This window comes from Scylla paramamosain, chromosome 10 (genome assembly GCF_035594125.1).
Source record: "Scylla paramamosain isolate STU-SP2022 chromosome 10, ASM3559412v1, whole genome shotgun sequence".
In the NCBI taxonomy this organism is placed as follows: domain Eukaryota; kingdom Metazoa; phylum Arthropoda; class Malacostraca; order Decapoda; family Portunidae; genus Scylla; species Scylla paramamosain.
In genome coordinates, this window is record NC_087160.1 from 12,797,501 (window position 1) to 12,815,000 (window position 17,500).

The window sequence follows — 17,500 nt, forward strand, 5'->3', positions numbered from 1 at the left end:
TACATTAGTTTTCATATTTTTACTTACTTTTTTCGTTGTTTTAATTGTTTTTCCTTTCAGAGTTGTACGTGTTTTCAGTTTTTCTGTTGGGCTTCTTGCTCTTTATTCAACCTATGTCGTGTTTTTAATTGTTCTGTATTTTGAGTGTTCTTTCTTTACTGTTTTTACTATTCTTTTTAATCTATCATTTTCGTTTTCGTTACATTTTCTCTAACTCGAACACAATTTTACAATATTTTCCGTCTCCTGTTCCCTATAGAGAAATGTACGTAATCTTTTTTTTTTTACTTTAGTTCTTACTTTACCTATCAATTCCAACAGTTTCGTTATATTTTCTCTCTAACTTGAATATGGACAGATAATTTTACTTGTTTTTTTTTTCCACCGTCTTCCTTTATAGAAAAGTACGTATTTGAGGAGCTATTCTCCCTTTTTCCCTCACCCAACCATAAGCCTGTTTCCGTATGTATAAAGGAGATTTTCCTCCCCTCATTTTTTTTACCTCATTTTTTCTTCCACCCTGATCGGCCTCTGTAGCGAGCGCAAGTAAAAAGAAAATCTTTCACCGGCAGACTCTGAAGGATGCCGAGTTTTTCAAGGTGTGCTCGGAATGCGGGAACAAGGTGTGCGAGGACTGCGCCTCCTACTCCACCCAATCCTCCGAGGGCGACCAGGTAAGCAGGAGAGAGAGAGAGAGAGAGAGAGAGAGAGAGAGAGAGAGAGAGAGAGAGAGAGAGAGAGAGAGAGAGAGAGAGAGAGAGAGAGAGAGAGAGAGAGAGAGAGAGAGAGAGAGAGAGAGAGACGTGCCTTGCCTCTACTGGGAATTGATCGTAATGGGAAAGTTCTGCAAAAAAAAAAAAAAAAAATTGCAATTCGACTAAGTAGTGGGCACATAGAGACTTCGGGACCTGTTGGGTAGGGGAGCAAGAGAGAGAGAGAGAGAGAGAGAGAGAGAGAGAGAGAGAGAGAGAGAGAGAGAGAGAGAGAGAGAGAGAGAGAATCAAGCATGAATGGACACCCGTTTCCAGCCCCTGTCATCCACCTACCTCGATTTTCGCCCGGAAAGCGGCACTGAAGCACGTGTGTGACACCTGCTTAATCGCCAATGCTGCTTACCGTGTTGAGCCTCCCACAGTCCTGTTTCAGAGCCGGCCCGCCCTACCCTGTTGCACCTGAGCGTTTCCCAGCCTCCCTATCCTTATAAATGGCTGGGACGCATGATCTACCTTCCCTCATTTTCCCTGCCATGCATTTCATCTGCCTATATTACCCTGTGTTTCATTTTTCCCCTTCTGTATGTATACTTTTTCGGTCTTGCCAGATTTGTGCTTTCATCAGTTTTTTTTTTTTTTTTTTTTTGTATGTGTTGGGGGAGGAATGTGCTTTTACTGTCGTGTTTTTCTCGCCCTTCAGTGTTTCCTGTATTTTCGTTGTTACCTTTACATAATTGTCGTTTTTATCCAATTCTTTTTTTTTTTTTCTTTACTGTTCGATATTTATACCTTTACGAGTGTTACCATACCGCTCGCCTTTACTATCCTACATTGTTTCCTTGTACTATCCTACCAGCCGCCTTTACTATCTTTTATTATTTTCTTGTTATTCCAGTTAGTTATTCCAGTCTTATATTATTCCAGTCACCTTTACTGTCCTTTCTTATTGCCTTGTACTGTTATTCCAGTCGCTTTTAGTCTCCTTCATTTTCACCTTTACTGTCCTTCATTTGTACTTTTACTATCTTTCATTTTCATTTTCATTTTTCTATCCTTCATTTTCACCTTTACTGTCCTTCATTTGTACTTTTACTATCTTTCATTTTCGTCTTTATATTTGTGTCTACTATTCTTCATTTTTGTCATTATATTTGTGTCTACTATCCTGCATTTTCGTCTTTACTGTCCTTCATTTTAACTTTTAGTATCCAACAATAACCATTTCTTATCCCACAGCTCTCTAGATTATATAATGTAGCTTGTCACTAACATCCTTGTAGAGAACAACATGTCTATTGCTGTTCGTTCTTCCTTTGTGTCCTTTTGTGTATTTCTCTTTGTTATTCTTCTTTCAACACATCCTGCCTTACTTACTCCATCTCAGAATTCTCTCTTCCTTCTCCAATACTTTTGAGCTTTACCCCCACTCCTCTCTCTCCACACACGCAACATCCCTTTCCCTCCTCCCCACGCGCTAGTCACGCCATCCTCCTGTTTTTCCTCCGGAAGTACAAAACATTCTTCCTTTCCTCTTTTAGACACGGAGGACTTTCACACATCTTTCTCCAACACACTAAAGTTTCTTCCATAATTTTTTTATTTATTTTTGCTCAACTAAGTCTCTCTCTCTCTCTCTCTCTCTCTCTCTCTCTCTCTCTCTCTCTCTCTCTCTCTCTCTCTCTCTCTCTCTCTCTCTCTCTCTCTCTCTCTCTCTCTCTCTCTCTCTCTCTCTCTCTCTCTCTCTCTCTCTCTCTCTCTCTCTCTCTCTCTCTCCCCCCCGTGCTCTCCCAAACTTGGTCTCTTCTTGAAATCTATCCCTCCCAAACTTCCCAAACCCGCCTGACCAACCACCTTTCCGTCTCTTACTCACGTATCTTAGGTACCGTCACGTCTCTCATTTTTTATTAGACCGTATGTATTTTCCACTAACAGCTTATTATTAATGGCAAAATGCTTAATGTGGTTTGTTCTTCCTTTGTGTTCCTCTAGTATCTCTCCCTCTTATTTTAAATTTGTCCACTTTACTAATGAAAAAGTTAACCTGTACTCTAGAACTCGCTACCTGTTTCTGTGTCTCCTACAGCTTGCGTCTTGAACGGTTTTAAAAAGAGTAGCATCACCACACCATAATTAAATTGACTAACTTTTCTGGGGGGCATGATTTTATTTTGGAAGCGACAAGTTAAGCAGAGTTGTATTTAATTTATTCAGTGTTTTAGGCAATCCTCTTGAAACACACACACACACACACACACACACACACACACACACACACACACACACACACACACACACACACACACACACACACACACACACACACACACACACACACACACACACACACACACACACACACACACACACACACACACACAAGACTATCCCTGCACATCAAACCCCGATTTTTTTTTTCTCTCACTTCTGTGTCTTATTCTCCTTCCCTCTCACTTCAGCACCTCATTCTCCCTCGCTCTCACTTCTACGCCAGACTCACCATCGCTCTCACTTCCGTATCTCAACTCTCTCTCTCGCTCTCTCACTTCTGCATCACACTCATCATCGCTCTCACTTCTGCGTCTCATTCTCTCCCTTGTTCTTACTTCTGCATCTCAACTCTCCCTCGCTCTCACTTCTACATCATTCTCCTTCACTCTCACTTCTGTATCTCAACTCTCTCTTGTTTTCTCACTTCTGGATCTCTCTCTCCCTTGCTCTCTGACTTCTGCATCGCTCTTACTTCTGGATCTCAACTCACCATCTCTCTCACTTCCTCATCTCACTCGCTCTCCCTTGCTCTTCTTTCTACACCGACAGGATACTTGGAACTGCAGCATTTGTCGTCGCCGTCTCTCCTCCCGCGCCAAGAGTGAGCAGCCGGCGTCGAGTGAAGGCCCAACGCTCACCACTAAGGTACCTCCAATTATGTCCGCTCCCATGCCCCCACCCACCCCTGGCGCCCCCACCGCCCTCACCCTCTTCAGTGGCCTGGCTAAGATGGCGTCCAATATGGCCACAACCACTCAAGCACAGCAGGTGAGGGTGTTGTAGTAGTAGTTGTGTGTGGTTACCGTGGTTGTGGTTGTTATGTTCATTATCGTCATTATTAGTGTCTATCATATCATCATCATCGTCATCATCGTCGTCTTCGTCGTCGTCGTCGTCGTCGTCGTCGTCGTCGTCGTCATCGTCATCATCATCATCATCATTGTATGTGTATGTGGTTATCGTGGTTGTACCTTTATCATTATTATCATCATCATCATCATCATCATCATCATCATCATCATCATCATCATCATTGTATGTGTATGTAGTTATCGTGGTTGTACCTTTATCATTATTATCATCATCATCATCATCATCATCATCATCATCATCATCATCATCATCATCATTGAGGGAACTACTTCACCATTTCACTCACCCTATTGCCTCCCGGCTAACACATAATCACAGAAAGTATCACTAAATATAAATAGGTAATAACTTAACTGTAGACCACGTGGCTGGAAGTTATGTGGACGGTCAAAGGATGAATGTGGTCGCTGATGTTCTAAACCAGCGGCTGGTTGTGTGCAACGACTTAACCTGCTCTCCTGCCCACGCTCTTGAATCTTCCAAGTTTTCCACCATCTGGCTACGACTACAGTCACTCTCAAACTAAATTTATCTGTGTTGTATACTTCTCACCTAACTCCTCTGATTATAAGCAATTCTTTGACTACCTAACTTCCAAAGTGGAGCACATTCTTACTCTCTTCCCTTTTGCGGAGATTCCATTCTTGGAGACTTCATTGTTCACCACCAGCTTCACTGATCATCCTAGTGAACTAACCTTACACTTTGCTATCCTCCATAACCTAGAGCAACTGGTACTATACCCAACACGTATTCCTGACCGTCCTGGAGATACGCCCAACATTCTTAACCTTTTTCTAACCTCTAATCCTTTTACTTATACTGTCACTCTGTCTTCTCTGTTGGGGTCCTCCGATCACAATGTCATATCTTTATCTTGTCCTGTTGCTCCAATCCCTCTTCAGGATCCCACAAACCGGAGATGCCTCTGGCATTTTGCCTCTGATAATTGGGGGAACCTGAGGAAGTATTATGCTGATTTTCCTTGGAATGACTACTGCTTTCGTGTTAGAGACCTGTCTCTGCATGCCGAACGTATAACAGAGGTGATAGTGTCTGGCATGGAGGCGTACATTCCTCACTCTTTCTCTCGACGTAAGCCTTCCAAACCTTGGTTTAGCACAGCCTTTTCTCGTGGTATACATGATAGAGAGGTGGCCCACAAAAGGTACTTCAGCTTTCCATCACCAGAATCTCATGCGCTTTATATTTCTGCCCGGAATCATGCCAGATCTATTCTCCAGTTGGCCAAAACTCCTTCATTAACAGAAAGTGTCAAAATCGTTCAAGATCTTACTCCCCTCGTGACTTCTGGTTCCTAGCCAAAAGTATCTCCAATAACTTTGCTTTTTCCATCTTTCCCTCCTTTATTTCAACCTGATGACATCACTGCCATCTCATCTATTTCTAAAGCTGAACTCTTCGCTCAAACCTTTGCTAAAAGCTCTACCTTGGATGATTCTCTACCCTCTAACTATTTCATGCTACTCAGTAAGATCTTCGCAGTGATGTTTTCCATGCCCTTGCTGCCTAAACCATCGGAACGTTTATGAACCTGATGGGGTCCCTCCTATTGTTCTCCGAAACTGTGCCTCCATGCCTGCACCTTGCCTAGTTAAATTTTATCATTTCCATCTATCAACATCTACCTTTCCTTCTTGTTGGAAGTTTGCCTACATTCAGCCTTTAATTATAATCTAGATTGGAAATTTGACATCTCATCTCTAGCTAAAACAGCTTCTATGAAGTTAGGTGTTTTGAGTCGCCTTCGCCAGTTTTTCTCACCCCTCCCCCCTAGCTGCTAACTCTGTACAGGGGCCTTATCCGTCCATGTATGGAGTATGCTTCACAGGTATGGGGGGTGGATGTTCCACTCATACCGCTCTTTTAGACAAGGTGAAATCAATTTTTTTTTTTTTTTTTTTTTTTTTTTGTCTTATCAACTCCGCTTCTCTAACTGACTGTTTTAAGCCTCTTTCTCATCGCTGCAATGTTGCATCTCTTGCTATCTTCTACCGCTATTTTCATGCCAACTGCTCTTCCGATCTTGCTAACCGTATGCCTTCCCTCCTCCCTTGGCGTCACTGCACAAGACTTTCTTCTTTCTCTCACTCCTATTCTGTCCACCTTTCGAATGCATGAGTTACCTAGTATTCTCACTCATTCCTTTCTCTGGTAAACTCTGGGATTCCCTGCCAGCTTCTGTATTTTCACCTTCCTGTGAGTTGAACTCTTTCAAGAGGGAGGTTTCAATACATCCTGTAATTTTTTTTACCATGGCTTTTGACTCTTTCGACTGTTTTGACTGTTCGGGGACCGGTGCCCCTCCTACATAAAAAAAAAAAAAACACTCTTACCCTTGGTAATTGTTACAGTGTACTGGGTTATGCTTTTCGGAGCAAATCGCACATTTCTTAATTGTTGAAGTTTTAGGTCTTGTTCCTGTCCTCTTATTATAGTTAGTATGTTGTGGTACCTCAGGCTTCTTGTTCACGGTGGTAGAAAAGGTACCTATTGTTTCAGTGTTTTTATCGACTGGGCAATACTTCTAAATTCATCTTTCATTTTATAGAGTGGGATCTAATTCACTCGTTCATAGTAAGTTTTGTTATTAAAACCCGGTTTACTTGGTTTAGATGTCTCATCATTACCCATGTTCTTACAAAATTTCAAGCAGTGATTCATCTATTTCCTTAAAAGTGAAGTGATTCTTTCGGTACTTTAGATACAACATTTCTTCTTTTTTTTTCTCTCCTTTGTATAATGCTGTTTATGAGCCAGGATGCTTCCTCAATGTTATTTGCTTTTAGGGATTCTAATATGCTATTGACACATCCTGAAAAGTTGTAAATCCTTGTAATTATGATTAGGGAGGTTAAATATAGTTTATAGTTTGGTGGTTATTTGCTCTTCATCATCATAATTCTCTGTGAACAGGTTGATATCAATGTCATAATTTTCTTCAGTAACAGGTAATTCAGAAATTATTAACTAGGCAGTACCCTTTAGTTGACTTAACATATAGAATTTATTCATTTTTGCAATATCTTTTCTTTAATGAATTAATGCTTTATACTTATCCCAGAATGTAGGCCACTCAGTTATGTTTCCTAAAAAGTCTGGTAAGGTTATACTAGGCTTTTGATTGTTGAAATAGGAGGGATGTTGTTAAGTTACTTCTCATTAGTTTTATTTAATCTTCATATTTGATGAACTGTTCACTATAATTTATTTCTTGTTCATAGTCTGAAATATTTGTTCATAGACTTCAGAATCTTCCTCAGTTAACAGTGTAGCTTCTAGCTGGTTGACAGTAGTCTGATAGCTGCTCCATTTTCCCTTAAAGATTCTATTACCCTCTGTAATTTACCTTGGGTTAATTGGTCACTGCTTATTAGCTCATTACCTTCTTTAAAAGTTCTTGTTAACCAACCTTGCTTTGTTGCCAAGGATCTCCATATGATTTTAGTAGACATATTTATGAATTCAATTTTAGTTTGTTCTTATTTGCTAGTTATGTGAGTAGTCGCTTGCTGCCCCACGTGTTGCTCTGTTTATTTCGCCTTTCATCCCCGGTTCAACTAGATTCATCGGGTGTTTAGATTTCTCTTCAGGTTGGGATTTAGTTTATCAATGCGTCCTAAATGCACCCAAAACCTCATCCCTCCGCTTTCGGCTTATGAACTGTCTGATGTGGTGAGACACACATCCCCTGCCTGTCCGGTTCCAGTGTACACCATCTTTCGCTAGATGTTTTTTTATATAAAAGGGGGAATCAAAGCTTAAGAAGTAGTTCTGAAGGTCCATTTTTAATGCCCTATTGATGGACCTGCTTATATGGTCATATGCGCTTTGGTTCACGTTCCCTGTCCTCGGTTCTGTGATAATTCTAGGTTCTACTCGTATTTGCACAGTAACAACTTCAGAGGAACAGTGGCTTTCTGTTTGTCTAGTTATGCCTTTAATGTTTTCCATTATGTCCCTGGGGTCCGTTTCCAGGAACAAACAAGATGGTTTGTTCGTGAGGCCACTCTAACACTTGGTTCAACCTTCGATCGTGGTCAAAGGCCTGAGCTCTGGCCTCAGGACATCGAAAAGTCCTAATTTTACATCTGTGGATTTGCGGGATGGCTCCTGGTAAGCTGCTATGGCTCATTAGTGCCTCACAAAACATCTGATAGAAGTTTCTCGAACCTTTGGTGATCTCAATGAAAGCCTGTCTTCCTCACTAAAGGCACCAAGAAATGTAATTTAAGATGTGGGAACTATTTGACTGTTTCACTCACTCTGTTGCCTCCCAGCTAACACATAATCACAGAAAGCATCATTAGATATAAATAGGTGATAACTTAGCTGTGGACCACGTGGCTTGGAGTTATGTGGATGGCTAAAGGATGAGAATGATCGCTGGTGTTCCAAGCCAGCGGCTGGCCGTACTTCGTAGCTAAGACAGAAACTTCCTCGAAATATCCAACTATTCCGATTTTCTAAGTTCTTCTTAACTTAGCGAATTTAACTACAGGAAACCGGTAGGTTGACGATAATGCATATTAATAAAACGTTTGGTCTAGTGGCGGCTGGGTGGCGACAACTACTGGTGCGTTTGGGACAAGCCGTCAGCTTTGCTTCCCATTTTTTTTTTTTTTTTTACTAGATTAACCTTAATAATCCCTTAATATGACTATAATTTATATAGAAGTCATAACTTAAACCAACAACACATTGATATTGTGCATCATACTAGCGGAAATTTCTACAGTCATCATCATCATCATCATCATCATCATCATCATCATCATCATCATCATCAATATCATATTCTTATTCATCATCATTGCTGTATTTGTAAGTGGTGTGGTTGTATTTTTTTTTTTACCTTTATCATTGTTATCATTATTATCTTTATCATCATCATCATCATCATCATCATCATCATGGTTGCTGTAGTTTGTTATTGTCCATTTATTTAATGACATAAAAAAAAGAACATATGTATTAAAGTAAGAAAAACTACAAGAAGCCAGTGGGCCTACACGTGGCAATCCTTGTGTAAAATATACATACACTTATTATAATTTTTCATCACCCGTTCTGGTCCTAGCAAACTTTTATCCCTTAAGCTTAATTTTATTTTTTATCCTCTGTTTGTTATTCTTCCTGTCTTAGACTTTTTTTTTTCGCTGACTCAACGCTTTTTTTTAGTGTGTGTGTGTGTGTGTGTGTGTGTGTGTGTGTGTGTGTGTGTGTGTGTGTGTGTGTGTGTGTGTGTGTGTGTGTGTGTGTGTGTGTGTGTGTGTGTGTGTGTGTGTGTGTGTGTGTGTATGTGTGTGTGTGTTTTTGTGGGTGGACGGAGAGATTCCAGACATGACTGAAAAAGGAACCATAGGTATTCTCTCTCTCTCTCTCTCTCTCTCTCTCTCTCTCTCTCTCTCTCTCTCTCTCTCTCTCTCTCTCTCTCTCTCTCCTCGTTTTGGAAGCCGTGTTGCATCACTTTCTCTTTTCTGTCAGCTCTGCCTCGGACACAGCTCTCTAACTTTTTGTTGCACATTGTCTTCTCTCAGGATTTGAAACATCAGATATTCTACAGATTTTCTTGCCCTCCCGCTTTAATTCCCTAATGTACAAGTTAGGTAGGAGAGACAGGTCACTTTTCTTTGCGCCGGCTCCCTCTCCAACACTGAGCTCCCTGCAAACAGTCGCTATATATTGTTTTGTGATTTTATAACAGGTTTTTTACAAGTTCATCTGTTTGGGAATGACAGAAGTATGTTGCAGAGCCTCCCAGTGTTCTATATTTATGAAAGAACGAATCACACACACACACACACACACACACACACACACACACACACACACACACACACACACACACACACACACACACACACACACACACACAAAAAAAAAAATGTGTTTCTTTTGTTGGTCCCTAGACTACAAGCACGGCGACGAGCACCCTGTCCACCACTCTTTCAAGCACCCTTGCGGCCACCACACACGTCTGCACCGTGGCCGCCGCCACCACACAGCCCAGCACCACCCAGACCACTACCACCACCCTGGCACCCAGCACCCAGCCTACCAGCATCCAGCAGACGCCCAGCCTAACTAACGCCCCCTCCACGCCCACGAAGGAGGAAGTGCCGCTCCCCACCACCAACGGTTACGCCCCACGTAAAGTGTCCCGCAGCGCCATCAAACAATCTTCACTGGACCGCACCAGGTCGATTGAACGGTCCAGGCCCCGGGACGACTCTCGGGACAGACGGCCGTCATGTGTGGCGGCGCCGCTCGACTCCCGAAGACCGCGCGACAGGTGAGGGCCGCCACCTTTGCTAACTAGGTAACTTTTTTAATAATATAGTCCCCTTGACGCTCCACCGCTGACTCGCTTTGCTGTCTATTGTAGGTCACGGGAAAGGGTTGTCGTGCCGCGACGTCGCTCCGACAACGACGACGAAAACTTGCCTACGCCGGGCCGATCAACCTCGGTGCGCCGCGGACGGATGAGCGACTATATGTTGCGTGATGCTTCCGACGACTACCTCGGCTTCGGCGGCGGGATCAGCGCGGCGCACAGCGAGACGGACGTGTCACGCTCCAGGAAAGCCAGCCATGCTGGCCTTCATGTGAGTCCCCTCTCCTGTTTGTATGTATGTTCCTACAACCATTACATTCTGTCCCATAGACCTCAGCGCCATCGCTCCAAACAGTCCCCTCTTCCGTCCCCAGCATCCCACGCAGGGTTATCAACGATCAATACTCAATAATGAGTTGTGGCAGAACGAGGAAGGATTTAGTTATTGGAAATGTATTTATGTTTGCGTTCCAGAAACGTCTTAGTCACTGTTGCTTGTCGCGCTGTGAGACGCTTGAGTGCTTCTGGGATATCAGAGGCATTACGGCCTTGTAAGACTCATTCAGACACTCAAAAATGTCGTTCATCTATTTTTCTTCTTTCCTTGACGGCACAGATGATTATGCAGTGTTTCCTTAGTGACTGACTCCAGCTTTCTTTTGCTGACTGAACAGATAACGCGGCCTTTGGACACTGGTGTGGCGAGGACAGCGGCAGAGGACGCCTCGCTGCATCGGGAATCTGAATCTTCAGGCGACGAGGTGGCTGGGAGCGGTTGGCAGGCGCGAGGCCGACGGCGCTCCATCATTCGCCAGCAGTCCTACGACGAAGAGGACGGTGATGGGGAGACGTTCGCCAACAACGCGGCCAACTCCCTCTCGCTTTGGGGCGGCGGCGAGCCTCCCGTGCGCCGCCACTCCACCCAGGATCCCTCACGGCGGGACGACTCGCTGGAGGGACGCCGCACGCGGGACTCCTTGGACGTGCCATCACACGGCCGCGTGCACCGCCACCACTCCTGGGATTACGACGTGACTCGCGACACTCTGCCCATGTGAGTCCTCCTCCTCCTCCTCCTCCTCCTTATCCCAGAGCAATATATATTATCCTCAATATAACGGAACCCGATATAACCAAGATCTCTTTAAAGATAAGTTCTTTTCCCGTTATTAAGCGATCAGTGTAGCGAAGGGTTTATTAAATCGGACATTCATGTAAATAACGATTAGTTTGAGAAATCACTAAATTAAAGCTCATCTTTAAAAAATGTAAGTTCATGATATATATATATATATATATATATATATATATATATATATATATATATATATATATATATATATATATATATATATATATATATATATATATATATATATATATATATATAGGAACTGCTTTTAATAGAAATGTTGCGTAAAACAAGGAAATACAATTTTCGTTTTATAAACAGTACGACCGGTCTTTGTTATTGATCTTAACTGTTATGGTATGGTCAGTGTGGGGGAATGAATGACTGCTAAATTTTGCTGAGGCCTTGATATGCCACTGATCGAGGCCTGTCTAGTCTTAATCTTGTTACGTGTGTGTCAAGTGACTGGTCACCCAGAAAACCTCTTCTGCTCCTCTCCCCTCCCCACTTAACTTTGCCCCTCCCTGCCACATACTGCTCCTCTAAGCCCCAGCCCCAGCCTCAACCCCATCCCCTACTCCGTCCTCAGCCTTAGCTCCAGCCATAAACCTAGCCACGCTCTTCCATTTAATATCCTTCCCTAAAACAGTAATTTCCTATGCCTTCCAAGCCTCCAGGTGCTGCGAAGTGAAGGTACCGCTTCGCTGTAATTAGACTGATGGTCTTGTTAAGCCGCCTCGTTACTGTCTCGCCCGCCACCCACTCCCCACTTATCCTCCTTCTTATATCCCTGCACCCAAAGTACCCCGTCTCGTTCACCCATCTTCCCCCACTAGTCTCATTCTCTCTTTAACACTCACACATGATCCTTCCCTTCCGCTGCTGCGCCACCCCCATCTGTCTCAACTCTTTGACGAACACCTGACTTCCCGCCTTCCCTCCCCAAAACCAGCCATTGCGCTCAAGTAGCTAATTATTCCTCCTATCCTCCTCTGACTCCCTCTTCCCTCCCTTCTCTTTTCTCCTCTTTACATATGAAATAAAAAAAAGTAATAACAATTAAGAATAACTGAATATTTGCCTTGATTAGAGAGAGAGAGAGAGAGAGAGAGAGAGAGAGAGAGAGAGAGAGAGAGAGAGAGAGAGAGAGAGAGAGAGAGAGAGAGAGAGAGAGAAATCTCGTTTTTTATACCCCGTTCTCTCTCTCTCTCTCTCTCTCTCTCTCTCTCTCTCTCTCTCTCTCTCTCTCTCTCTCTCTCTCTCTCTCTCTCCCTCTCTCCCTCCCTCCCTCCCTCCCTTTTCTTTTCTAGACAATCCATTCTCCCCATTACATCTGCCTCCTCTACTCAAGCCACCATCTCATCTCCCTTCCCTCACCATTAGTGTTACCTAGTGTTCATCATTTCATCTTCCGAAACCTCGTATTACTCCCTGACTCCATGGACCTGTCATTAACCTATCCTGGCACTCCATCATCCCCCCTTCCTCTAGGCACACATCTTATTCATTAGCGTTTATTCCTTCCTCCGACCCTTAACGTCCATCACCCTTTCAGATTTTGATTATCCTTTTTGACTTTTCTTTAGGGTCGTGGCCATTTTTTTTTTTTCGTTCTTTTTGTTGATGTAGCCCAGTGTCCCTCTTACATAAAAGAAGAAAGAGAGTATACTGAGTCTCCACGGGAATCATGATTTCATCCTGACACTCCATCACCTTCATTAGTCACACAATTCCTGTCCGTTTGTCTTCCTATTCCTCCCTCCAAAAGCCTCTCTTACTGCCACTCCACTATCTTTCTCCTTCACACCACTGGAATCATGACCTCGTGACAGCTCGTCATTCCCTCGTTCCCTATACATACAATTCCTGTCCATTATCAACTCATTCTTCCAAAACCTTACCTTGTATGACTGTCTCTTACTGACATTACCCCTTTCATTTACACAGGATTCCACATCCCCCTTTCCTTTACATACATCCTATCTGTTAGTGTCCATTCCTCCTTCCTCTATAACCTCACCTCCATTGCTTTCTTACTGACTAACCTAACATAACCAAACCTCCACTGCCTTCCTCCACAGCACGGGAATCATGACCTCAGGCACGGGATCACGCCACAGCAGCGAGAGTGACCTTAGCAGCGAGGCGCCCAGTGAGAGGGGATCCACCACGGCGTTGGCGGAGGAGCAGCAGAGGAGGTTTTCCCGCCTGTCCATCAAGAGGCGCTCCTCCTACAAGACCTCGAGGGGCGGCGTGAAGAATGAAGTCAGCGATCCCTACGACGCTGATGACCAAGGTAGTGTAGAAGTCTCTCTCTCTCTCTCTCTCTCTCTCTCTCTCTCTCTCTCTCTCTCTCTCTCTCTCTCTCTCCTTAATGTTTTTATTTCTATATATATATATATATATATATATATATATATATATATATATATATATATATATATATATATATATATATATATATATATATATATATATATATATATATATATATATATATATATATATTTGTTTAGTTATTTAATTTTTATAGATAAATATATTTTTATTGACCTCAAAAAACCTGACCTGCCATCTTCATTTCTCTTCCGATTTCTCTCTTCTTAGATTTATGTTTTTCATGTATGTTTCATTTTGATTCGTTGTGCTCGTCATTTTATTAAGGTTTTGTGTTTTATTATTATTATTATTATTATTATTATTATTATTATTATTATTATTATTGATCAAACATTCTGACAAATTTGAGAGAGGAGGAGAGAGAAACACAGTTGTTGGGATGTGAGTTTATTTCCAAACCGGTTTCGCTGGAAAGAGCGTGGCGCCATGTTTGCGGCCACGCTCTCTATAGCCCAATATAACTTAGATCGTGACCGGAGCTTCTTCAGTTCCCCTGAAGAAGCCTTGGACGAAACCAGTCGGGAAATAAACTCACATCCTATCACCTGTGTTTCTCTCATCTCCTTCCCCAAGTTATTATTATTATTATTATTATTATTATTATTATTATTATTATTATTATTATTATTATTATTATTATTATTATTATTGTAGGAGTATTCTTTATATCTCCTCCATTCATCTCATCTTCCTGCCATCTCCCTGTCATACTATGAGCTTTTTCCCTTCCATTTTTCTTGTTCTTTTTTCTGTAATCCCTTCCTTCCTTTCCCTTCCCTTCCCTTCCCTTCCCTTCCCTTCCCTTCCCTTCCCTCCCACATTTGTAACATTCGTCCCTCTTTACACAAGCCCCCCCTTTCTCTCTCTCTCTCTCTCTCTCTCTCTCTCTCTCTCTCTCTCTCTCTCTCTCTCTCTCTCTCTCTCTCTCTCTCTCTCTCTCTCTCTCTCTCTCGGTCCTTTATGTGAATGGCTACGGCTGGCTCACGAACACTTAACGACCAATTAAACGGAATTAACTGTTGCGTAATGTCTCTTTTGATGTGCCTCGCCATTCACCATACCAATAATAACACAGACAGGGGGATGAAACAATAAAAAAAAATCTAATTATGATAACGTGCGGTATAATATAATTCATATGGAACTATTACGAGATTTTTCATTTTTCAATTATAAAGGATTAACTGACAATAATAGTTATATCAAGTAATAATGATTACTAGTAACAGCAATGCGTATTCCTCTGTACGTACCTAAAATAACATTGCCAAGGTGCTTTTTTGTGCAGGGTCACTTGTTAGAATATTGAACGGTAGTTATTATGTTGAAAAAAAAAAAAAAAAAAACTGGTAAAGTCGAAAGTTTGTGATAGACTGGTATAAGAAGAGAGCATGAAAGCGTGAGGGTAAGAAATAAAAGAGACAACGTAGAGATGGAGGGAAGACAGAAAACTGGATGGGGAGATAAGAACTTTGTTGTGGGTTGGTCTGGAATAAATGGGCAATCAAATGAATGAATGAATGAAGATGGTGAAGGCAGGGGAATCATAGAACTGACGACGATAATGGTGATGATGCTTTCAGTCTTGGTGATGGAAAGAGGATGAAGCCAAACCCTTCCGCTGTGATATGCAACACTTCACACCACTAAGGGCACAGTACAGATTCCTTACTAGGGCATGCAAGAAAGAAAGAAAATATTAAAACAGTAGATTTTCCAATATCTGACCAGTATGATGTGTAGTGATGGCCCAAGTACAAAACGAAATGACCCACAGTGGATTGTTATCGAGAAAGATATGTGCCAGATAACAGTGATAAGGTCAAGGGGAAGGAAAATAGTGCTTTACTTGCTGGAAATTACATCTAACTACGAGTGTTAAGAAAAAATACGAGGGAGAGTCGAAAAACTTCACCAGGACACTTTTCAGAGCCACCCTGTCATCGTGCTACAATCTGAGGATCGTCCTGGTTCTTTCCTTACGAGCTGACCGAGATTTCATGTATTATTTCCAGTTCCGTATGTAAGAAAGAAAAAAATAATAATGAGACTCCATTGGGGCTTCCGTAAAAAGAAAGTTAAGCTGCTAAAAAAAAAAATTCAAAGACGTTATCGAGTTACACAGCTTAATTCAGGTGTCTTGATATCATCCAAGTTATGGGAAGGGGTATAAAAAATAATCAGGCACAGTGTTAAACTGTTTGGAAGGAATATGTGTATTTTGCGAGTGTAATGTTTGTAAAGAATTTCGTCTTGTTATCTTTAGAAACCTTGCTGAACTATACTCGTGGTACAGATGCAATGACTGGCAGAAGACACGGCGAAGGTTGAAAGATAAAGTGTAAGCGTCCACTCAGCACCTCTTGTTAACATTTCAATAACACTGATTTATTCCCGTCGCGTCATTTGTTTTGTTTCCGTTCATTTCACTCCTTTTCCCTCTACTTTCCTTTATTTTCACTTTTAAGCCCATTTCTGTATATACGTTTTCAGTTAAGTACCTTTTTATTAGATATCCTTCTCTCTCTGTGTGTGTGTGTGTGTGTGTGTGTGTGTGTGTGTGTGTGTGTGTGTGACTCACCTACGGTCGTTCCCCTACGGAAAGAGCTCAGAGCTCATAGGGACCTGATCATCAGGTAGGACTGAGACTATTGACACACCAAACACCGGGACAGCGAGGTCACAACCCCTCTGGTTACATCCCGTACCTATTTGCTGCTAGGTGAATAGGGGCTACACATTGAGGCTCGCCCATTTGCCTCGCCGCGCCCGGGATTCGAACCCGGGCCTTCTTGGTTGTGAGTCAAGTTTATGTATACAGGAATTACCAACAAATCTATAAACTCGACCAATCTTAATTAACTTCGCTTGCCTCATTCCGTTTGTGGTTGCGGCACCGCTGTCAGCAATATGATGTAGGGAGCGGTAAACACAGCATTTAGTTCTGTCACATTTAATGCCCAGGAGTACAAGGGACACGGGTAGCAGATACAAGAGGAGAGCAGTGAACGCTGTGACCGAGCGCCAAACCGACTTTCTCTAGATTGTTACATTTAATGCCCAGGTGGCGGACTGAGAGAGGAGCACGGAAGGTTGTGAGTAAGCGCCTAGCCGATTCCCTCAAGACTCTCAAACAGCCTCACGTTCGACCCACAAGGCCGGGCGACGCCGATTGACTGCGTCATTGTGGGACGGTGGCACGCTGCAACGGGCTGCCAGAAGCAATTTACAAAGAACAAAGACTAACACAAGTTTCCTTTTGTTCATCTCACTGTCTCGTCAGTCTCGTCACTTCCACATGATGCCAGAAACAAAACAACAGACGTTCTTCCTTTGCTTGTCCTTCATCTTTTGATCACTACAGCATCGGGATGCAGAGACCAAGTGACCTTTAAAGTTCACTTAATTGGCTACTATTTGAGCTCTCTCTCTCTCTCTCTCTCTCTCTCTCTCTCTCTCTCTCTCTCTCTCTCTCTCTCTCTCTCTCTCTCTCTCTCTCTCTCTCTCTCTCTCTCTCTCTCTCTCTCTCTCTCTCAACCTCTAGTTTACTACATTCGTGAAAATAAAATCCCCCTATAAACAACCACCATCATCGCCTCACTAACATATATCCATATGAACTCCAGGGATGAACCTCTCTGCTCCCTGCCCCGTAGCCCGCAGTCTGGTGTATCATCCTCACCTGCGATCACTATGCACGTGTACGCCTTCATTTGTACAGGAAAGGCACGGCTTGTATTTGCATGCATGTAAGTT

At 42.6% G+C, this 17,500-nt stretch overlaps 1 protein-coding gene across 7 annotated transcripts in view; it reads left to right on the forward strand.

Annotated features, from left to right (window-relative positions):
• LOC135104242 (serine-rich adhesin for platelets-like) overlaps window positions 1-17,500 on the forward strand; it is a 181,132-nt gene that overhangs the window by 70,557 nt on the left and 93,075 nt on the right. For 6 of the 7 annotated variants that reach the window (XM_064011411.1, XM_064011416.1, XM_064011413.1 and 3 more), the window contains exons 5-10: window positions 573-674; window positions 3,531-3,749; window positions 9,788-10,170; window positions 10,264-10,483; window positions 10,887-11,266; window positions 13,426-13,640. In XM_064011411.1, coding sequence (XP_063867481.1) covers window positions 573-674; window positions 3,531-3,749; window positions 9,788-10,170; window positions 10,264-10,483; window positions 10,887-11,266; window positions 13,426-13,640 — 1,519 coding nt within the window. The remainder of the gene's footprint in view (window positions 1-572; window positions 675-3,530; window positions 3,750-9,787; window positions 10,171-10,263; window positions 10,484-10,886; window positions 11,267-13,425; window positions 13,641-17,500) is intronic. The other variant, XM_064011415.1, reaches the window with a different exon arrangement.